Here is a 25,417-nt window from a genome sequence, read left to right on the forward strand (position 1 = left end):
GTGCAAAATTGTTGTGGGGGTTTAAATTGAAACAAGTCACTTGATATAATTCATAGTTTTTATTTGACCAACGGCCGGCTTTACCTGTGCCCGTAGGGTGGGGGCATGCTAAACCGGCAATTAGCAAAAGAAAAGTAGGCAGTCGCAGCAAAACAATAAAAATAATATTGGTTTACCGAATTTTTGATTTCCCAATGCTGTTGACATCGAAAGGGAAAAACTTCATACACTTATACATACAGAGCTCATTACTTGTCCCTCGTTCAAAAATCACTATCGTTGTACATATATATCCTATAGGTGGTGGGTGAATGTGTCCATGGTATGGGTCCCATACTTGTTGATTAGCAGACATTGTAACCACAGTACTATGCTACTGTTGATGTCCGAATGATGACACCATCGCAGACGGTGGAATTACACGTAAAACTTTTAAGAGAATTTTGAGTATTTTTAAATATTTTTTTGCGTTTGTTAAAAAATGGATAAAACTATCATCACATATGGAAAACAATTAAGCCATCGACCGTCACATAACCATTTCAAAAAATATATTCGAATGTCAATTTTAAACATATTCAATGTAAAGTGGTAACACGTAGGAGTCCGTCTACACATCAGGAAATAAAGTTCAGGTGATGAGCGTAGACCGTTGCTGGTAACGCACTGTGCCGCGTCGGCTACGTGTGGAAGTGGGCGGGCAGCTGCGGCCGGCCCTCCAGCTTGCTGTAGTCCAGGTGGAACTCCTTGGTCTGCTTGCGCCAGCTGTGTGCGTCGAAATAGTAGTACGTGCCTCGCTCGTACGTGGTTGTCTTCTCGAGCGTGGCCACGCCAGGGGCCTGCGTGATCCACACTTTCTCCTCCGTGTGATACCTCCACTCCCGGTTGTACCTGCCACAAACAAACAAACGTGTTACTACCCCACTAAATATATGAACATGAAACGATGAAAATATTAGCCAAATCAATGTTTTTAATAATAAGTGTAGCCCCTCAGGCTGATTTGGTAGCTTTTGGGAATAGCTCGAATGGTGTCCCTTTCTGTCATGGTGAGAAATATGATCCAAACGGTGTTGAAAGAGAAAACACAACCCTTCACATTCAAATCTACAAGTTAATCACAGAAGAATTAAAATGTACACTTCTATGAAACCAACCTCTTTGGATCCAACTGCCATTTGAGAATAATTTATGAAATTTCGTAAATGAATCATGTTTAGACGATAAAATGTAACCCATTTTTGTGTTTGCATAAAAAATTTGAATATATATTTCAAAACTTATATGTTTATGTCAAATCACAAATGTTTTCTAATCCATTTGAAACAATTTAAGGTTTATGTCATAATATCATAATAATGCAGTCAACTTTGTGTTTCCAAAAGATAACTACAATACTCTTTTGACATTACAAACATATTTTGATCTACTCCTGTCAAAATTAAACATTTAAACTATTTACAGTGAATTATTACACATAAATATTATCGAATATTAACAAGCAGCACTTATTTACTAACATAGCAGTATTTAGCATTGGAAGTGCTTGTGTACTGTGTCAACAAAAGCAAAAACAAATCATCGACTCCCAACAGTGATAAGCAGTGAATAGTGAATTTTTAAATGTTTCACAATGGATGTGCAAAATTTCATCTCCAAAGCAGAAATAGCTGTCAATGCCTTAAATAAAGTACTTTTTAATCCGGCCAACAAATTTAACAAGGATCAAATCTCTAAAATTTCCCCAATTGCATGTGAAATTTTAAGTGCCATAAGTACCATGTCTTCAGTTGTAGCATCCAAAACTGCTAATTTAGAAGGTGAACTGCGTGCATACAAGGATATTAGAGCAAATCCTTCGCAAAATAACTTTAGTATTTGCGAGGCAATTTCGGAAATGAAATGAACAACAAGTGCGATCTAAAAATATTATTATTTGCAATGTGCCCGAAAGCATTAAAGCGACAGAAGCTGGCAGGATCTTGGATGACCAGGCAGCTGTCACCAGTATAATCGGTGTAATTGACAATTCAGCAAATGAAAATATTTCTAAATTTTATAGGGTTGGAAAATTATTAAATGACAAGCCTAGACCAATAAAAATAGAACTACAAAATTCAACACAATCGAGAAATATTCTAAGCAAACAAAGTCTTCTCAAGAACAATGTCAGAATTTACCCCGACTCAACACCGGCGCAACAAAAATTTCTGAGCGATCTGAGGGTTCAGCCGGAGAAAAGGAAAGAAAATGGTGAAGATATCACCATAAAATACATTAACTCCACCCCCCGAATCGTGCCGAATCGACCAAAAAACTACGAAGTTACAAAAATATTCAAGAAATCCCACCTAACCGAACCAGAACCATAAAAATCTATTGTCAAAACTCGATGACCTACAAGCAGCTCTACTTTCTCATCATCATGACATCATTATACTAACGGAAACCTGACTAAACTCGGAAATCAAATCGACTGAACTCGGTCTTACTAACTACAAAGTATTTCGTTGCGACAGGAACGTCAGATCAAGTTCCAAGTCAAGAGGTGGAGGAGTTTTAATTGCAATAAAACAGAAATTGTCAGCAAGAAAATTAACCACGAAACACAATAACATCGAACATATTTTTGTACAAATAATGACTCCTCTCGAGAAAATTATATTTGGAACGGCCTATCTACCACCACTTTCTGACCCTCAGTCATATAGAAACCACTGTGAAGACATCGAAACAATTTCATCAAAATATCCTCACTCGAAAACTACTAATCCAAAAACTATTTGCTCTAGGAATAAGGGATAACATGCTAAAATGGTTTAGTAGCTACAGTAGAACCCCGTTAATTCGAACCCCGATAATTCGAAATTTTCGCCAAAAAAGTTTCCGCAGAAAAATTTTTTTAAAACAAAAAATTTTTTAATTCGAAATTCGTTAATTATTAATTCGAAATTTATTTTTGTCCGCGCACGAAAATTTGTTCGTGTAATTCGAAAAAAAATGATTTTTGGGAAAATAAATCATAATATTTCGTAAATCTGAATCTAAAAGTCAGCCGTGGCGGTAAAACGCCAAAAATGTATTTTTACGTGGTTATACATCGTCCTAATTAGTATTATTATTTTGTAAATCTGAATCGATTTACACTGGAATGTCGTACTTTTTCAAATTTATTTCGAATATCCGAGTTTGAAGGGCCGAGAAAATACGTTTTACGCGGATATATGTCGTAGTTTTACGAGTTTACACCAAATATCTGAATTTAAAGGGTCGGCCGCGAAATTTCGATTTACGCGTAAATATATTGTATATTTACGAATTTATTTCGAGTATTTGAATTTAAATGACCCGCTGCGACGGAAATCGGCCGCGAAATCTCGATTTACGCGTAAATATATCATATTTTTACGAATTTAAATTCAGATATTTGAAATAAAGGGCCGGCCGCGACTGAAAATTACCGCGAAATCTAGATTTACGCGGAAATATATCGTATTTTTGCGAATATCTCAATTTAAAGGGTAGGCCGCGACCGAAATCGGCAGCGAAATCTCGATTTACGCGGAAATATATAGCATTTTTACGAATTTATTGCGACTATCTAAATTTAAAGGGCCCGCTGCTACGGTAATCGGCCGCGAAAATAAATAATAATTGGTATTAATACGAATTTACAACTAAAATTCCACCCGGATTTGAAGAGGCGGCCGAGAAAATCGATTTTCGGCGTATTTTTTTTTTTTTTTTTTCATAAAATTTCGAATTACGTGGGAATTCGTTAATTCGAAATTTGATTTTTGATGTCCCGTGGATTTCGAATTAATGAGGTTCTACTGTATTTGTCAAATCGTAAACTGTTTGTTAAAATAAAATCTTGGATGTCGAAAGCTTTCCGGGCTACCAGTGGCCTACCGCAAGGTAGTCACCACCTTGGCCCTGTTTTGTTCCTCATTTTCATCAATGATATAACCAATTGCTTCAACGATGTCGAGGTATTGCTCTTTGCAGATGACGTCAAACTATACAAGAAAATAACTGATATAAATCATTGCCATATACTACAGTCAAATATTAGTAAGTTTAGAGATTGGTGAGTTCAAAATAATTTATTTTTAAATGTAGTAAAGTGCAAAACCTTGACTATCTTCAGAAACAAAAATCCTGTTTTATTCGAATATTCCATCAATAACATAGCTTTAGAAAGAGTCACGGAAATGAGAGATCTTGGAATGATTTTGGACGAAAAACTAAGTTTCACCAATCATATCCATCAAATTGTGAACAAAGGTATGAAAACACTAGGCTTCGTATTAAGAACAACTAAAAACTTTAATTCTTTACAAGCCATTAAACTATTATACGTATCTCTAGTAAGAAGTCTAATTGAATATAACTCAGTAGTTTGGTCTCCATCTTATAAAATTCACATTAACAACATTGAGCGAATACAAAAAAAATTTCTACGTTTTATAAATTTTAAATTAAATATCCCTGTCGAAGACTTAAAATACGATTTCTTATTAAATACTCTAAAAATACATACATTAGAAGATAGACGTAAAATAAACGATTTAATGTTCTTATTCAAAATACTTAACTCTAAGGACGGGTTGTTTCGGAGAATCTGAACAATTCATCAAATTTTAGGACGGGTTGTTTCGTAGAATCTGAACAATTCATCAAATTTCTACGTTCATTTTCGGGTTCTGTGAAAGACTTATTTAAGTTCTGTTTTTATATCATTATAGGCTAGTTGCTTGACAAAACTGAAATAAAAACAGAACTTGAAAAAATCTTTCACAGAACTTGAAAATGAACGTTGAAATTTGATGAATTGTTCAGATTCTCCGAAACAACCCGTCCTAAATTCGACTGTTGTGAACTCCTGCAACTTATAAACATACATACACCCACAATAACAACACGACAAAATACAATATTCTACAGCAGCACACATAAGCGTAACTACATTGCCCACTCTCCGATACGACTTCACGCCATGGGAAATCATTACTTGGGTGATGTTGACATATTCAATACCAACTTGGCAAGTTTTGTGGATCATTTAAAACATTTATTTCAGCAATACTCCTAAACACATCATGTAAACCAACAAATAGCTGTAATTTTCTGTTTTTGTTTCTTGTGTTTGTATGACTTGTTGCATAGCTTTTATCAAATGTAATTTTATTCTTATTTTTTATGTTTCAAAGTATTTGTCAAATTAAAATTATACTACCAACCATGTAAAAGCCCTCTGGGCGTTAAATAAATAAATAAAATAAAAAATAAAGATTTTAAAGGCAAAATAATGGATTAATTGAATCAAACATTTGAAGTGGATAACTTTAGATGAATTAGGGGCTCATATACCCCTGCACGAGCTGAAAATCGAGTAAATTTGAAAAATTATTATAAAGGTTATATGATGAAAAAAAAATCTTTTAAATTAACATTATTTTTTATGAGTATAAATGGACTACTGACGAAAACCATTGTCAGCATCATAACATCACCAAAAATTATCCAATCTGCAAAAATAAAATCTTGTAAAATAATTTAGCAGTATTGATTGAGTCAATTTTTTTATAAATTATTGAACAATCATTTAAAAATTTTATCTAAAAAAATCCCTCCGTCGGACTATAACTACCACATTATTTTACAAGATTTTTTTTTTAATCTGGAAAGACATACAAATACAATATTGTAGTGATGATTTTGGATTGAAATATGTATGGGTGCAAACAAATAATTTGTCTTAATATTGTAAAGTAATAACCTTGCAAAGGGTGTTAACACCATCTATGAACACGTAGAATATAACGAGCGTCGTGTTTAACCTTAAGTAACCAATCCTCCTTTGTATTCTGTAATTCTCATTTTTAGTAATTTTTCTCACAATTAAATCAAATAAAAACATTTTGAAGCAGAAAACAACAATCGTACATCGAGGCGGTAAACAAACATAGCCATTACAGCGCCCTTGAGATAATTTCTCACAAAAACGGCGCTATATAAATTAGCCAAATATTATTATTATTACGAACTATCGAATGGAAATGACAGTCCAGTCTGTAAATAAACCACTTACTAGATCGATAACTTCGGGCTTTTTGTGTGAAACAAATTAGTCCTAAAAAACTATATATATGTCAATATATAGACAGTAAAATTCTCATTCGGAGCCTACTTATTATACTATACACCAATGAAAAACTCTGAAATTTTATTCCATAGACTTTCAAAGTGTTTCATTGGTGGTTATAGTTAGACAATTTTATGACGTCACAATATTTCAGTTCCAATTTTCGATCGGAGTTATACCACCCTGATACAGGCTATAAATTGCCATAGCTATCACTTGCTGATTCACTTACAGTTCAGAGGCGGCAGCCAGCTGCAACACGTCCCCGACAAAGCAGTAAAAGAGGTAGAAGAGCAGGTCCTCCTTGTAGCGGTTGAGCTTGAGCGGTGCCAGCTTCTCACGTATGGACATGTTGATCAGGTACTCGGGGGGCACGTGGTAGTCGATGTCCTGAGGCCGGCAGGGCGCCTCCGCCCAGGGGCCGGCGAATGTGAGGTACAGGTTGTCAGGCGAGTTGAGATTGAGGCCCAGCGTGGTCAGGTCCTGGCCCAGTGCCAGGGAGACCAGCTCCGGGTCCGACTCGGCCGCCCGGATGAAGGTCAGCAGGCCGACGATTCCATACTGGTTCGGCACCATAGAGCTGGGGATGTTCGTCACCTTGCCTGTTATTAATACAAGTTACAAAATACATTATCACAATTAGAAACAGTACAAAATAAATTATTCAGAGCGAATATATATTTTTTAACCCCTGGATTTGCAGTGTTGAAGAATCGTGCCCACGCACAATATAAAGTACTGCAATTGCAAATACATTCATTTTGCCTTTGGATACTACCTCTATTGGAATCATGGAATAAAGAATGACACAAAAAATGGCCTTTTTGTTTTGTAATCCAAATATTTACCTAATCGAGGTTTAAATTTTCAATACAAAACTTTGTTTAAGAAATTCGAATGGGGTGGAGATCTACGATGTCAGACAAGTAAGTGAGACAGAGCTCTGGGTCATTGGGCTAAATTTAAAATCTGTGTGGAAGGCACTTCTAGTGTTATTCTTTATTATATGGCTGGGTTCGTTAAAGAAAAGAAAAAACATTGTTTTTTCAAGTATTGTATTGTCGACGCGTTGGCTTTAACAAAAATATATATTTATTTATTTAATGAAATTTCTTGTCGGCCCCTATCGGTTAAAGACAATAAATTCCCAGGTTACGAATAAGCTGACAATATTTGAAAAGCGCCTACTGCAATCATGATAAGCGGAAGAAGTTGCTTATGCAATAATGGAGGGTTTAGCCAGCTACTACTAACTGGGCAAATGATTTGTAATGATTTGATCTTTTGATTGAAAAAAATAGTGAAAACAGGTTTCAAGGTCTATTCACATCTCCTGGCACAGAAAGTGCGTGGAAGATACGGCACAGACTCAAGTAAATTGATACTGCATCAACAGCTGTTTGTGACACTGAGTGGGCGAAGTTGGAATTGCATTCTAATGACCTGAAAGGCCGGTAAGGAATCAACGTAAACTGAAAGCGGTAAGAATGCGGACAGTGGAAGTAAGCAACCTTACCCGCTCTTGAGGGAGCCGGCTAGGCGCAATAATTTTCAACTCGCAATGTTGTATGTTTGAAAGTATTGTTCTTTCAAGGATAGTATGTTTGAAATATATTATCCAGAACTACCAAAAAAAACAAGAATTTCTTGCTCCTTATTTTTCATCTCACTGACTTACCATCAGGGGAGGTGTGGATTCCCTTCTTCTCCTGGTCCATGGTGTGCTGCAGTGAGGGCATGGCGTGCTGCTGGCTGAGCGGCGGCTCCAGCTGCAGCTGCGAGGATCCCGCCTGCGAGCCGGCCGGGGGAGCCGAGCCCACCGCCACGCCGCCCACTGAGGTGCCGGGCAGCGCGGGGAAGTCCTCCGAGGACATGGTGAACTCGCTCTGCTCGGCCGTCGGCTGCTTCACCATGCCCACTGGTAGGGAAAACATCACTGACATTTTATAAGTATGAAGGCCTGTCTTCCGGGCCCGCACTTGCCACTGCAGTGGGGAACTTCAACCATCATACACATTCATCACAATTAGAATAACTATTTTCTCCAATACAAGCGAAACCTGCATGAAAACCTTCAATTAAAGTAATGAAACTATGAAAACAGTTTTGTGTTTATTTTGCAGAACTTTGTTTCAGATATGATTTGAGGTTTCCCGGCCAAAAGAATTACAGTAATTGATTTTAGAGTATTATGTCATGTTGTGTTTCCCTCTCCTATATATAGCCAACGCTTCGACAGCCTTCAAGTATCTAACATCAGGGCAGATGTTTGAAAATAGGAGAAAGCGCAACATGGCATGGTATTCCAAAAATCAATCATGATATTATGTAACTTCATGTCAATAAAAATTTTATAATAAATATTTTTTATGCTTGGCATTTGTTTCGCCCTCTGAATAATGCATTAGAAAGTCAAAACAGCTATTGCAGGTCAATGTAACTATGTATACCTAGCTTATATACATATTTCTAACAAGCAGAAAACAATGACATAAATGATTCAAAGGAAAGCACTTATTATTAGCAAGCTTTCATTGAATTCATAAGACCATTGTTCAAAAATAAGCTTACAATGTACATACAGATAACTAACTTTCTTCCTTCATGCTTTAAAATAATGCTAAATTTGGTTTATTTCTAATATTAAAAAAAAATCGTTTATGTAAGAACTCGTAAACCTATTATGATTGTACTAAGAAATCAAGACTGAAGCTAATAAGTGCTACATATTGCAGAGAGAGTCTGAACCTTGATACATTAGACGTGCTAAATATATCTTCAAACACTGACAAAACTTTAGGTAAATAAAAAACGTTAAACATATAGAAATTTATCTATTGATTTATTTTGTAATATTAATTATATTTATTGATAAAAGAGACCACTGTTTATTAACGGCTGTCGATTGAATAGCCATTCAATTGGTGCTGATAAAAAGAATATCAACACAAGAATTTAATCTTGAGAAAATGACATTTTAATGCGGTTCACTTCCGCTGATTGAGGACTTTCAAGATACTACTATAAATATTATTCGTGAAAAGCATTTCAGCATGCAGAATATACATACTTTCCAAGCTAAAACCGCCATCATTGCACAAGTAACATCTTCCGCGTATAATGAACTATCATTATGTGCTAACATAATAACGGGTTCCACTACTAGAAGTCGGGATTTATTTCAGTGCACAAATTCTGTGACTAACTAACTAACTAACCATCACGCCGTTTCCCCGCAGTGGTAGGCAGAGAGGACGGACCGCCAAACAACTCGGTCTTGGCACACACTCCTTGCCTCATTCACATTCATACATCGTCTCATACATACTCTTCTATTGTTCTGACTCTTGACATGGCCCGACTCAAGTATCTGATTCACTTGGTCGTGCCATGTCTTCCTCGGGCGTCCCCGACTTCTGCTACCATTCACATTTGCATCGTATATTCTCCTTACACTCCTTTCTTCGCTCATTCGCTCTACATGCCCAAACCATCTAAGCGTCCCTTTCTTGATCTTACTCATTACGCTTACATCAGCCTTGCACTCTTTGCGGATATCCACATTCCTCACACGATCATACATGGTTTTACCACACATACGCCTCAGGGATCTCATTTCAACAGCATTCAATCTACTTTCATCCTTCCTTTGCCAGTTCCATGCCTCACTTCCATACATCAGGGTAGGTACCAGCACTCCATTGTGGACTGCTAACTTCGCTTCTTTGGACAATTTTTTGCTAGCGCCAACTGCGTTCAGTCCTCCATTAATGGAGTTACCTGCATTTACTCTTCTTTCAATATCTCTGTCAGCCTTCCCATCTCTCGTAAACATGCTTCCTAAATACACAAATTCATCCACCTGCTCCAAGTATTCCTCATTCACAACTATATTGCACACTGTTTTCGTACTTTCTCTTTCAAATACCATTACTTTAGACTTACTTCCATTCATCATTAACTCATTCTTCACGCATACTTCGTTCATCCTAGACACGAGAGACTGCAGATCATCCATACTATTAGCAATCAGCACCGCATCATCAGCATACAACAGGCAACATACTTTCAGATTACTCAAATTCGCGCCCAATCCCACATCTTTCAATTCTTGCATACAATTATCCATGTATAGATTGAATAACCACGGTGACATTACGCAGCCTTGTTTAACACCTTTTGTGATATCAAACCACCCCGTAAAACCACCGTTCACCCTAACATATGCAACGCTTCCCTCATATAGAGACGCAATTGCCTGAGTCAGATTCGCATTCACTCCATACTTGGACAACACCTTCCATAGCTTTTTCCTGTCGACTCGGTCGTATGCTTTTTGTAGATCTACAAAGGCACAGAAAAGTTTCTGGTTTTTTGCCAGAAACTTCTCGGTGAGCATACGCAATGAGAAGATCTGGTCCATGCACCCCCTTCCACTCATAAAAGCACCTTGCACATCCCATATTTTATCCTTTGTTTCCTTTCTTACCCTTTCAATCAAAATTCTACCATACAGCTTGCCAACTGAACTTAGCAGGCTAATAGCCCTATGATTCCCACATTCCATACGTGACCCTTTACCTTTGTATAATGGCATGATCACTGCCCTTCTCCAATCTAAAGGCGTGTAACCTTCCTTTAAACATTGGTTAAAAAGATTGCACAACCATGTGAGAATTATACGGCTACCTCCTTTAAAATATTCAGCAGCAATATTGTCGAAACCGACAGCCTTACCATTCTTCATACACTTAATTGATCTTTCTATCTCATCCATGCTAATTTCGGTAACATTCAGTCCATCATCGTTCATATCTGATTCGCCGCTAGAATCACTGTCACTCACTTCGCTTTCAAAGACTTCCTCGAAATACTTCATCCATCTCTCTTTTATTTCTTCCTCATTCGTCAACATTTTTCCATCTTTCGATTTTATTACTTTCATGCTTCCGGTTTCAGGGCCACACCGGGACCTTTTGACTTCCTTCCAAAACAACTTAATGTTTTCTTGGAAATGGTTTGTCATTTTCATTCCTTCTTCCTCTTCCAGGCGTTTCTTTCGTTCTTTCACTCCAACTCTTACTTTTTTCTTACATTCCTTATATACTTCTTTCGCTCGATCTTTCTCTTCGCTGGAAGCACTGCCAGCCGCAATCAGACATAACCATGCTTTCTTCTTCTCTGAGACCAGTGCTTTAATACTGACTAACTATGTATTCCTCATATGGAGGGAAATAATTATACCAGAGTCAGTGCACATCTTTAATTAATCACTTAAATTAACTTATCACAAATGATTGTTACTGAGACAGTTTAGTTATGTATAATAAATAATATACTGTATTAAAATATAATTTTTACTATTCATATGTAAAATCCTTAATAAATTAATAGTTTTTAAAGTGTCATCAGGTTATTTGAAACACAGAAAAGTTAATTTTTCTTTTAAAAAAGATATAAATCTGGTCTATTTTTCCCTGGCATCTCAAATTTATACATAAAATTAGCAAAATCATACAAAATTTTATTAGATGATAAATTGCAGGAAAAGGGTTAAAAATGCCATGCTTTTATTTATTTTAGAAATCTAAGGAATTAATCCTATAAATTAATTATAATTACAGGGCTTGCGTACCATTAAAAAAAAACTCCCTTATAAATGAATGATAATTGGACATTATCATTCATTTATCATTCAAAATAAGCCTCTAAAACTAAATATTTTGCTGAAAATATCAAAACCTAAAAGCATACTTGAGAAATAAAGAAATATCAAGTCAACAAATAACATCACTGATAATGTTAACATCATTTATTTATTTATTTATATATACACACCTAAAAAGGCTTTTACATTGAAGTGATACATGATGCAGTGTACATAGGAGAATATCTGTATTATACAGGAGATACTGACAGTTATCATAATGTTACTTGACATTCTTATCTGCGCAGGTGATCAAAAGAGGAAGTAACAAGCACACTATCTACACTACAGGTCCCCCTACGCTAACTGCATACAATATTGTAGTTTAATACTATAATTTCAATATGTGGCCATTTTATGTATGTATAATAATGGTAACTATGTTACATAAAGGATAATGTAAAAGCTAAGGAAATCTTGCATCAACTCAAACAAGGGAAAAGGGGGTTGGTTGTTTGGGATGGGGGATAGACTCACCGTATGGCTTAGAGCCGGGCGGGGGCACGCTGTGGTGGTGGGGCTGATCCCCCTGCCCCCGCGCCGTCAGCGAGGGGAACTCCGTGGGGTCCAACAGTGGGGGGGCTCCTGCCCCGTCCCCTGCACCCCCTCCCAGCACCACGCCTTGGAGTGTGCCTCGCACGCCCACCTAGAATTTTAATTAGTATCTACATTAAAACATCAATTATTGATAAATACAGGCATTCAAGTTAATTTCAGCCTTGGTCACACATAGCGTTGAAATCTCTGCGACTAATCGCTCAGGTAGTAGAAATACAACCTGCAACAGCCATCCCCAGCTAAGGTGTGGCTCTGGCGAACAGTGTCAGGAACGGTGGCTCAGAGATACAGGGTCTCATCTATACATATTTAGACATTACCCCAGCACTCTGCTGGGGTTAACCTTCTATTTTCCTAGATACTGGTGGGACCAAAAATGAACCATTCAAACAACAAAAAAACTAAGAGCATTTGGGGAGTGAGGAATGGAGAGGAGAGCAGAGGCCTTGGTAGACTCTTTCCCTTGGGGCATTCGGGGAACCAAGGACAGGAGAGGAAAACTGAAACCAACTTCCCTCGTGGGAAGATGGTCTTGCTTGAGAGCAAAGACGGTCTGAGTGCTCACGGGAACTATCTGTATACCATCTCCACATTAACAAATAATAACTCAATTAGGTACGTAGCAACTTTTAAACACTTGCATGATTCAATTAGAACATGTTCAATTCTGATTGCGCGATATTGCCAATTCTGCAATTTTGGCAGTCACAGTGACCTTAGATGACGTTCTTCGCTATTTTAAGTTGATATGCAATATTGGCAATTTCTTCAAACCCAAAGTTAATTAATTATCTCTAACGGTTTTTTTTTTTAAATTAGCGATAGTAATTTTATTTTAAATTCCTTGTACATTACACACAAAAATAATTATATAAGAAATACTACTGATGCAAAGACACAAAATTACAAAGATTTACCAAATTTAGAAGGAAAAAAATGCAGGCAGCGATGAAAATCGGATCAATGAGGCGAGACTCTAGATCTCTCCTCACTGACACAAAATAAATTCAATCTAAATAATAATAGCCTAATTTACTGATGCCGTATATCTTATTATGTATAAACGAACTTGACTGTATTGTCTTTGAGTGGTTATAGATATCTTCTAGTAGCTAATTTGGGGGTCATAAGATACTGAATCACAAAAGCTAAATTAAATATGAGCAAAATGATAGTGCACCAATAATTTGGTGTAAGAGCATTTTCACAAAAATTTCACTGTATGTATTTGTTTAACATACATGATTACGAATATTAACCCCTCCGACTTTTCGCGAACTTGAAGCTAAGATGTCTTTACCGAAATGTCAATTTCACGAAAACGTTGTGTTATTACCGCCTCACAATCAAAGCTCTATAAATGAAACATTACTGAACGGAGCCGAATAGTAAAAACTGTTTTAGAAAGGTTACAAAATAGGCTTTCAAATTGTTGTATCATAAATAAATATTAACATTTGTAAATATTTAAATTTAGAATGGAAACATGAAAAAATTGTAAAAATGACTCACCTGTAATGTTTTATGTAAAAACGATACTAAAATCACGGATAATGTAAAAAAAAAACACTTATTTCATCGTACAAATGTACAATAAACAATTCTGTCACTTCACTTTTTGACCATTTCATACAAAATATATTTTTAAAAAAATAATTAAACTTGCGAGGCGGGTCGGCACGTCAAACGGCTTTCTTGGCGTCGTTTTACGATTTGGCGGGTAAAATTTGCTTCCACTGAGTAGGTCTTTTTACGGGTTTCTATGGATAACTTTGAATAGAGATGTGAAGCTTCATTCAATACGAATATTCTACTTTTTGTTTTAGGGATGTCACTAGAAGAATAACGGAGTTATGACGATTTTTGTGGAAACACACGCGTTGACGTGTAAACACGCTTATTGTACTTGACTGCTATCGTTATTTTATCGTGTATATCTGCTTACGTTGCTGACCGGTTAACACTCTCTTGAGCTTGTGCACTAACCAATATATTTTGCACTATGTAATAGCGTAATAACTAGTGGTAGGATCAATAGTAAACTTAAAAAAAAATACATACTCACAAAGTTTTCTATGGGAGCAAAATATTAACACACTTCCGGCAGGAAGGGTAGTTCTACCTTTAACTCTTTTGTCCTACTTGAATGGCTGGAAGGGCATTTCTGTCTGATAATTCTGTATGAATATCGTTTCCCAATCTTTTTGTAATGGTCCCATTGTTTATACATATACATATACATAATGGTAAATATGTATTTGTATAAACAATGTGATACAAGTCTCTCATTTTCTTATCTTCTGGCCTCTTATGCAGAAGAATATTTATTCAAAAGGGAACTATACTAAACCTGTTAAATGGGTAGTAAATCCTTGCACTTATGGCACTGGAGATGCGGATATTGTACTTTTTTTTGTGCGAAAGTGAAAACCAATATTTTTGTAATGTAATAAAATACATACATTTTTACACATGTATTAAAAAGTGGGCTTTAATTTTAGGCAGTACTTTTATAGTTAGGGTGTTGTAGAGACTACTGTGTAAAAAAAAATCATTCAAATATAAAGATTATTAGCGGTTTAAAGCAAAATCCATTTTCTCGAACGGGATCCTGTTTTTGCCCACTTGCGATGTGTTAATGTAGAGAAATTTTGGTAAGCAATCTGACAACGCAAATTACATCATTTGTCATAATATTCAGGAAGTTTTAAAGCTAGCATTTGGCAGATTCAAACTGAAGGATGCAATTGGGCTCCGGGGGGATAAAATTGGCATGCATATCCTAACCCATATTCACTGATAAGACTTAAACACTCTCAGGAAATCTCTCATGTAGTTGACGAAAATCATTATTTTATTTTAATTCTTGGTTCGGTAAAGTCATAGTAATATGTTTACACAATTCCTTTTCCACATTAATGATGCTTTAAAGTTCAATGCAACCATCGTGAGACCAACCGACCGAGGTGAATACTCTGTATTCCGGGAGCAACAACCGAAGCAACTTCCGTCCAACCTCTAATCCAACCAATGATCTATTATAATAACATCAGATGATTGCTTCACTAATGATGCTGTGAATGTATTATTAATAAGCAGTAATATTAAACACGCAGATTAAGCAAATTTAACAATGTTGCACGCTTAATATGTATATTGCTTCGGTAACATTACAATCTTCTATATATATAAATATCTAGTAATATATACAAATTCAGCCTGCGTATGTTTGTGCTCGCAAAACTTGAAAAGTAGTCGACCGATATCGCTGAAAATTTCAAATTTTTTCAAAATGATGGACATTTAGAGTCAAAATAATTCGGTAGGTTTTTTGCTAACATTTTCATGTTTGATTTATTATCTGGAAATTCAATATTTATTTCAAATACAATCTTTTCAAAGATCTTCTTTTTACGATAAATTCAAAAATAAGAAATATCTAGCACATTTAAAATACCTCGGAAGCATTCCGAAATCCCATGAAATTTCACCTTGTCGTTTGGACTTAGGAAAAAATATTTTAAAGCCCGGAGGGAAAGGAGTTATCAATATGAAACCATTATTTGAATTATGATAAATAAGTACTACCAATAGGTACAATTAAATTATTCAACCCATCAAAAGAGAATGTGGACAAATTTCAATAATAAGAAAGTCTTTGCAAATGTTTTTCCAATTTCCGACATGCAGATATGCAAAAAACCTAAGTTAAATAATGTATTTACCAAATCCATTTTTGATATAAACTGCAGGTGTCTTATCCATAGATGGACTTACATGCCTTTGACATATGAAAAAGCAGCATTGAAAAATGATTCTCATTACAACTACTATAAATACAGAAAATACTCATAAATCTTTTAAACATGGCTAGGGTTAAAGGGGTCAAATAGTGCTACAGGGCACATGCAGCATATCAATAGATTTAAACTGGCTAGAGATCTCATTCCTTTTGCCTGCACATTATCTACAACTACACGCATGTATGTATTTAAAGACCTATGGAAAGTATGTTTTACTGGATTTGCACAAAAACTTGGGCACTTTTGACTAACAACTTGTGTTTAATTCTACCTAACTTAACCTAATTTTAATGGGCACCAATAAAGTTAATGGGTACACACAATGTAAAGAGCGGGATATACCAGACAAACATGGCATACAAAAGAAGCTGATGGAATTGAAGGGCCAAGATATACTAGAAGGAACTAGTATGAGAATATATTTTAATATGAGGCATGTTAAAACAAAGACGGGCCAAGATATACTAGAGGGAACTAGTATGAGAATATATTTTAATATGAGGCATGTTAAAACAAAGACGGGCCAAGATATACTAGAGGGAACTAGTATGAGAATATATTTTAATATGAGGCATGTTAAAACAAAGACGGGCCAAGATATACTAGAGGGAACTAGTATGAGAATATATTTTAATATGAGGCATGTTAAAACAAAGACGGGCCAAGATATACTAGAGGGAACTAGTATGAGAATATATTTTAATATGAGGCGTGTTGAAGACGGCAATCTCCACCATTGGTCTAAAATGAGTTAGATATGGCGATGGATAGAGAATCAAAAATACCATTGAAAGCTACAAAGGTTTGGGAACAAAAATTATTGTATCCTATACACTTTTGAATTATTGTATTTAGTTCCGCAATAACAACGGCAATCTCCTTCAGGTTACAGAACAAACGTGGCAGTATTTGTTTGGGCAAATCAGAGATCCAGAAATATAATATTCAACACGGCCGCCCCATACAAAGTGTGAACCTAAAAATAATGGCATTTTCATTTCCTAACGACACCGGCAAAATCCGCATGTGTTTGCAACAAATAATAATAATAATTGGATTATTAGTATAGCACCGTTTTTGTGAGAAAATCACCTCAAGGGCGCACCACAAAACTGACAGTCTCCAATCTCTGTACACAACAAAAGTGACAATATCGATCTATTCATTGAAAATAACCCAATAATTTACCAACTAATCATAATAACAATATAAATAGAGCGGAACTTATGGAAACACTTATTAACAAAAATTATATTCTAGTGTGGGAAAAGTACAAAAAAAAACATTTATTGTGTATTACTCAAAAGAAAAAGAAGCGGAGGATGCCGTCTTTGTTTTAACACGCCTATATATGTATGTATATCTTTAACTCAGCCCTTCGAAATACAAATCTGAACTAACCTTCTACATACTCACGTTACATATAATATCACACACACACAGTTTTACCTAAATCAACCTATGTTCTTCATTTTTTATACCTTTTTTATGTATTTTTTTCTCTGTACTGCAATATAAACCACTGTAATAATTTGTAAAACGTGTATTCAAGAATAGACATAAATAAATAAATAAAACATATCATCGACGAGTAAACAATACTGCCAAACACCAAGACTCTAATTGTGCAGGAGAGACAAAATACATTTGAGTACTATCAACTTTCCAGACAGGAGTACTGCAGATGGGCGATATTTCATTAAAAATGTAACATTCTCACGTTAACAAGAGCTTGTTCTCGAAAGCGCGCTTGGTAAAACGGAGTAAGTGTTTGTTATATTTGATTTTTATTACGTATTTATATACCAGTGTATTTGTAATTCAATTATCTAAAGTGTTTTTAATCATGTAAATAAAAAAAAATAGTGGCTTTTATTCTACACAAAGTGTGAATTCTCCGACTCCTGTCTTTTGTGAAAGAGGCTGACGGTGTAATATGATTAATTGAACTAAATAATGCAAGACTCGAGATTATTCTTATTGATAATTGTAGACAGTAAATGTATCTTTCTAATGTAATTCTATTAGTATTAAATATCCTAATTTATAAATTCAATTTTGACAACTCGCGAACCCAAATTCCATACATTTTTTTCATTCAAAACTTATGATCAGCTGTTAACGATTAAAAATTGAGTCTTCTAATATATATTTGTATCTTAGATTATCAAATAGGCCGTAGCCAACATACAGAAGTATAAAATATCCATGTTGACCCGAATAAGTACCACGCACTGCAATTTCAAAGGAACTAACATGCAGAATTTGTGTTTATAAAGTTTACGGGTTTTCTAATAAATCTTAAAAATATGGGATGAACGGTAAAATACAAGTGAATTCATCGGCTATATAGCACTATAATCAGTTTAAATATCTCCATATTAAAATTCGGAGGTAATTTTTTTTTAATGTGTCAAATATTAACGCAATCGCTCAAGTGGATATACGAGAGAGGGTGAATTTATGTATTACGTTTGTTTAAATAGGCAAATTACAAAATTCTATGGAAGATTGGAGTCAAGTTCAGACTTAGAAGAGATGAGATGTTGAACAGGGGGGCAGACAATTTTAGATAAGGCTTGATAGAAGTGAAGATATTTGTTAAAAAAGTAACAACCAAAAAAGTGTTCTAAAGTTCCCACTTCTAGAACACAGAATGTACAATCTGGGGAGTCAAGCATGAGAAATTTAAAAAGGTGAGAAGGAATGGAGCAATGTCCAATAGGGAATTCTCGTGCATTTTGTAAATAATTTATTTTAATAAAGATAATTATTTTATTATGTGCCTCTTTTTTTTTAAATGCATTTTCAATTTTTTGCAGTTGTTTTAAAAATTGCGTGCTATTTCGGCTCTGAAAACGGTCATGCGCCATTTTGACTGCTACGTCACACCTTTGCCGCCGCCGCCGCCATTGGTTTGCAGGATCTACTCAGGCCGGTGAACAGTGACGTCATCGTTCGCCCTTGAACGCTTGATCAATCACCGGGCGTTTTTAGCTGCATTGAAATATTTCGTTCGCGTCTGTTTTTAAAGTCATTATAACTTTAATAAATGATTTTTTAAAATTATAAAAACTATGTATTCTTGTGTCTGAAGTGTTTCTACATGTGAATAATTAATAATAAGTGATTTTTTGGTGTGAAGAGAATTCCCTATTCTCATTCGAATGAGATACTGTAAATTTGAAAGCTAAAATATGATTTATTTTTTATTTTTTATTGTTATTGTAATGTCAGAATAGTAAAGAACTTGACATAAAACCACTACGTAGGTAGGTATAGGTAAACCGGATTGTATGTCCGGATTTACTATACCAAAGCTGTAATGTAACACAATAAGTGAGATGCAATATGTAAATATTGTAAATATATACCATGTTATTAGAATTAGTCATTGCCGGCATGCCTATCTGCGATCGTCTGTCTGCAAACGCTTTCTGCTGGAAAAGGGCGGCCTGCTGTCTGTGGGCGGCGCTGAAGGCCCCCGACCCAGGAGGCAGTTGGGCGGCTGGCGGGGGAGGCTGGGGGGGTGCCACGGCCTGCGAGGGGGCAGAGGGGGGCGGCAGGGGGGGCGGCGCAAAGCCCCCGCCGCCGAAGCCCGCTCCCCGCCCCACCAGGCTGCCCGCCGCTATGGCGCGAGGTGGCTGCTGGAAGTTTAAGTTTGCCATAACCTGAAATGCACACAGAACCATACTTTAAACATTTTAAATTGATTATATAAGGAACTACAGAGAAAGAAATCAGGGGAAATAACAAATTAATGTATGCGATAAAACCACAATGACTTGATAACATATAAAGATATTTTCAATTCAAAATTTTAGCAACATGAAAATCATTTAATATCGCAACATGCGATACGGTTTGGCACAAAGTGTCAACTAAATAAAACATCAAGGTTCACATATACGTCATCCGCGTACGGGATAGCCATTGATAGATCACAAATGCCACAACCGCATAGCGCAGATCAGACTGAATGGCTTAAAATAATTCGGATGGAGTTCAACCATATTTGGCCGAATAGATATGAGTACAGAAAAAAGTTACAGGTTACAACGCATTATTTTTCTCGCATGAATAAGTGATGAGTAATGGATCGGTTGTATACAGTCGCCACGGCTTTGGACGAAATGGAAAGTTAGAACACAATTTTTCTTGCATTCAAAAATGAATGCTTTGGAATCGTTTGCATTAGTTCGTCGTGACTTTGGATGGAAACGAAAGTTATAAAACATAAAGTTTTTGTTTCTGAATAAGTAATATATAATTGGATCAGATATTTTATTTAGTCACCATGACTTTGGATGTAATAGAAAATTATAACATTTCTTTTATTCAAATAAGTAATTTGTAAGGGTATGGGGTTGTTTTCGGTCCTCACGTCTATGGATGGAATAGATAGAGATAATATGTCATTTATCATGCTACAAAATAAGTAAAGCGAAATGAGATCACCAGGGCCGGCCCTGAGACAAACGGCGCCTGGCTCTAGTAAAAACCTCAAGAACACTGAGTACAGCGTAATAACGTGTTAGGTATTATCGCCTTGGCTCCTTGGCAAGTTGGCGCCCTGAGCGGACTGCTCCAATTTTCGACCCTGGAGATCACGCATATTATTTGTCTTTATTTAGTGGACTTTCAACAGAATAGAATGTTATAACAGATCATTTTCCACGCTTCAACATAAAGGCAGATAAGTGGTGGGTAACGAAGAAGTAAAATATTATATAAACCACTCGGGCTAATTTGTTTGCTTTTGGAAACCACTCCTGTGGTCTCAAAAAATCGTTGTCTCCCTTACTATCATGATTAGAAATATGATCTAAACGGTGTTAGAAAGAGGAAACACCATGCTTTATATTCAAATCTAAAAGTTAACCACAGAAGAATTAAAATGTGCACCTTTATGAAACCAAAAGATCCGACGTGAATTAATTTAATTATTTTTATATGAAACGATAAAAAAAGTGAGGTGACGATAATGTTTGTAATACAATGTCTAATTAAATGCATGTGTTTTAATATATTTTTTCATTACCAGTAATTTTAGTTACCGTTAGTAAGTTAAGCCATTTTTTTTATGTTTTTGAAAAAATTTAATATTTATATAATTATTTATTTTTTGTAATAATTAAATTTAAAAGCGTATTTTATCACCTTTCAAAAACAATCTTTAGTTTTCAGATACATTCAGAAATATATAATTTATTTGGATTTTTTTGCTAAGCGGAAATAACCTTCTTCCAGAATATGCCAGAGGGCTGAGGTGAAGAATGATTTGTTACCAAAAGATGGCTGGCGAATTCAGAATGATACAGAACATGTATGCAAAGGATATTAGCCAGCAATTCCTGAGCATTTTTAGATTAAAAAATGTAGATGTCATTTTGCTGTATATTATTGATATTGATATTTTTTTACAATTAAAAACAAAAAATACATTTTTCTATCACACGTCGCCACTGATCACACTGCTTCATGTTGAGACGGATCACGTGATACGCGCTGTCTCGTCTGTTACCATGCCGCTAGAACGAGACGGAGTGCATATTCCGTGACCCACTAGGATGTACCCAACTACTGAGTGTATCAGTCTATAGAACTCGTTAATGCGTTGAAGTTGAAGACATACCGACTAATATAAATGAAGTGTAATTTTTAATTTCTGTAATTATAAATACGTCCTGTACTTAGTTTATATCTATTTTGCTATATTTTGTGGGATTTTTATATTAGCATATAACATTTTATAGTTACCACTGAACGCAGGGACTATTTTAAGTTAAATAAATACTTTGTATCCTGATGAAGGAACCATTGTCATTAAAAATAGTGGTTAAAACTAATTGTTTAATTAAAAATGGTGCCACAAAGTATTTTTACAATTTATTATTAATGAAGTGATTATATTAATTACTTCAGAAAATAAATGTCGGTTGGCAATCATTGACATATTTTGAAAACCCATTACATATTTATTTTATATTCCAACCAGTCGATTCCCAAAGCAAAATCTTCAGAGAAAATTCAGACATTATGTCATCAATGTTAGTCCTCTTCCTTCTCACGCAACGAAAACGAAAAAGACAGAAGATGCGATGTGAAAAAGACGATGACGTCACATACAATCTCTCGCTGGGACTAGTATAGATTTCCTAAAGTACCACTCCATGCCTAAAATGTCAAACTGTTTATAATATAAATCCAAATTGTCAAAAAATTTGTTGAGTTATTGGAAGTTGAGTGGTTAAAAAGGCATTCTTTCATCTTTCACATGAATCTTAAAATTCAATTTAGAGAAGCGGCGAATCTTCTCAGCACTAACTTGATATTGGCATGCTTTTAAATTTACAGCCAAGTTTATTTATAACGCCATCGATGGTGGTAATGAATTAGATCGTTACAACCAATGTTATAATAAAATAAATTAATTTATAAAGCATTTACCTGACTACGGAGAAAGTCAATATTTATTTGCAGAAAAACTTTGTAAAAAAGATAAATTATTAAGGGCCAATTAATTATTAAGTTAAATTTAAATTTCTATTCAAGTTGTTTTCAAATCACTATGGGCCAGTAGCTTCACAGAACTGAAGTTATAACAGAACTTGAAATGAACCTTCACAGAACTTGAAAATTAACCTCGAAATTTGATGAATTGTTCAAATTCTGTGAAACTATCTTACTTGATTTGATATTCAAATTTAATTTGTATTTTAAGGCAAATACCTATAAACTAGTTAATTATTTTTATTCTTAGGCAATTTTACTCCCAGAGAGAAAAATTTGGTAACTTTTTTAATCTTCTTATTCTAGAGTAGTAAGAGGAAAAAATTTATGTTTTTTTTTTTAAATTTATTAACTGTTTGGGTTTGAACTAACAGGAATGCAACAACTTCTTAGTAAGTAGATTATTTTTATAGCACTTTTATTGTGAAAAATCTCATTTTAAGGGCGTTTTTTACAGATCATATTGATTCTGATTATTGTTACCAAATTAATTAATTTAAATTTTCATCAATAAGAAATGGTTATTTATTGGCTGAAAAAAGGGGATATTTAATGCAACTAGAGTTAATCCAACATTATATAATAACTAAATTATTTTACATTATAAAAAAATATATAACAGGTGGTCAAATGAAATAGATAAATGTAATATGCGATATATTATTTGATACATAATATTGATGGCCTATCACACACATGTGTTAAGCACAGTTTTAAGTAAAAACAATTAAGTGTTTTGTAAATCATTTATCAAGAGTTTACTTTGTAAATAGATAAACATCTACCGTGGGAAATTTACATTACTTATTTCATCTAGAATGGATAATAAGCAAATATTCATATTAATTTTTTTGCTTTAATCTTATAATTGTAGCGGTCCGCTACTAGAATCATTCATAGTACATCCGAAATCTCGATATCTTCCAGAGCAGCGCACAAAATTAAGCCGCCAGTCTATCTACTTGTGAAAGGTTCTCGATTTTAACAGGCGCGAGTGTTCATATATATAGCAGTTACGTCGCGGCACTGCTCAGTCTTAAGCACTCAGTCAGTACCATTCAAGCGTCCAGCTACAACTGACAACGGGAGGCCGTCCAGCGTACCGTGCACGCACAGCCGTGCGCCGAGCATCGGTTCGGAGTTATCGCAACATCTACACTGACTCAATAAACACTGTAATACCTACAGAACATCTTTCATTCATCTCACTTTACCATCTCCAAATAATTAACCTGGAGTATTCTTATAAATTGAATTTTTAAATTGTACTTTACACATATGTGCGCTAGGCCATTGATATTATAATTAAGTCCATTTTCAAACTGTTTTTTAATTGATAAATGTATTCATAAAATAATGTCATATTATGGTATTATAATAAAAACGCATAACCATGTCAAACGATACCGTTAGGTGGATATAGCAGTATTGGTCCTTCAGCTATTTGACCTTCATCCACAGAAAGGTTATATTTCATCAGCCCTGCCAATCAAATATTACTATAAAACACGTGTCAAAGCCGTAACAAGAAAAATAATAGTCAGAATCGGGGAAGGTAGAAAAATTTTGAAGTAGCATTCCTGAGGAATGTAGAATTTTAATTTAAATAAAATTACTAGCAAGACCAGATAATTTAGATTACCATTAGACCCCATCATCAATTCTTCAGTTATAAGGGACAAGTTTTTCTAATTTTGACAATAATTATTGTGAATGTTTCGTACCATTGGGATGACGCAAATAGCGTATGTTTTTTTTGTCATCAGTATATTCATTAAGACAGATTATCAATCTGTTAGTAAAAATTCGAAAATATAACCTTGTTTGCAGAATGTCATTTGATAGGTCGGAACAAAACATGAATGCTTTGGGTGACATAAAACGTCAGAAATAGATATACGAGAAAAGATAATGAGCATTTTATTGGAAATTATTTCGTATTTACGCATTTTTTAAGATTTGGGGCAGAAAAACGAGAGATTTTGAAGTGAAGTTTTGACATTTTGGAGGTTATATTCTAAATGAATTTGCAATCTTTGGATAGGTGTGAAAGAAGGGGTTATACTTATGAGTTAATAAAGGGTTAAAATGCTTAAATTATAAAGAAATATGAGGTAATACATCTGTTCGGAGTTGCTATTGATGAATAGTGAGATTCCAACTGCTTGCCGATCCGGAATGCTTCTTCATCAAGGGATGGAACCGGCACACAAAAATCTTCGAGCTTTGAGCTAACGAGTTTTCACAGTTCTTTTAATCACCAATATGCAAAAATTTCATGGTTATATGTTCATTGTCAAACAATGGCGACCTAGCCTCACGGACACTACGAACACTTCAATTCGTGATTGCACTCATAATAGTCGATTTAGGATTTTGATATTTTTACAGGACTTATAAAAATTTACACTTTTTCAAAAAAGATATCTTTAATAAGGAATGACAAGTAATGATAAATTAAATAAACAAAAGTTTGTTGACTCCAATTTGCTGAGCAATTTGCGACCTAATACGTACAACACAAAAAAATGTTTTCATCAAGAACCCAGATTTTTCTTTAAACATTAACTAATAAAACTACATTAAATAACACATTTTTTGTACAAACTTTGATGCTTTAATGACTAAATTCTCTTAAACGCCACATTAACTAAAACAATCGTAGTGGCCATATTTTTTACGCCGGAA

At 35.0% G+C, this 25,417-nt stretch overlaps 1 protein-coding gene across 1 annotated transcript; it reads right to left on the minus strand.

Annotated features, from left to right (window-relative positions):
* Positions 1-11: 11 nt before the first annotated feature.
* Positions 12-25,407, minus strand: Rga (CCR4-NOT transcription complex subunit regena). Its single transcript, XM_089640027.1, has 6 exons — positions 24,851-25,407; positions 19,591-19,887; positions 12,333-12,501; positions 7,827-8,066; positions 6,381-6,750; positions 12-891 (listed from the first exon to the last, which is right to left on the minus strand). The coding sequence occupies exons 2-6, from the start codon at positions 19,882-19,884 to the stop codon at positions 681-683; spliced, it is 1,284 nt and encodes a 427-aa protein (XP_089496153.1). The 5' UTR covers positions 19,885-19,887; positions 24,851-25,407; the 3' UTR covers positions 12-680.
* Between the last annotated feature and the right edge of the window lie 10 nt (positions 25,408-25,417).

The sequence above is a fragment of the Hesperophylax consimilis genome, chromosome 15 (assembly GCF_061612785.1).
Source record: "Hesperophylax consimilis isolate HC1 chromosome 15, BYU_Hcon_1.0, whole genome shotgun sequence".
Lineage (NCBI taxonomy): Eukaryota > Metazoa > Arthropoda > Insecta > Trichoptera > Limnephilidae > Hesperophylax > Hesperophylax consimilis.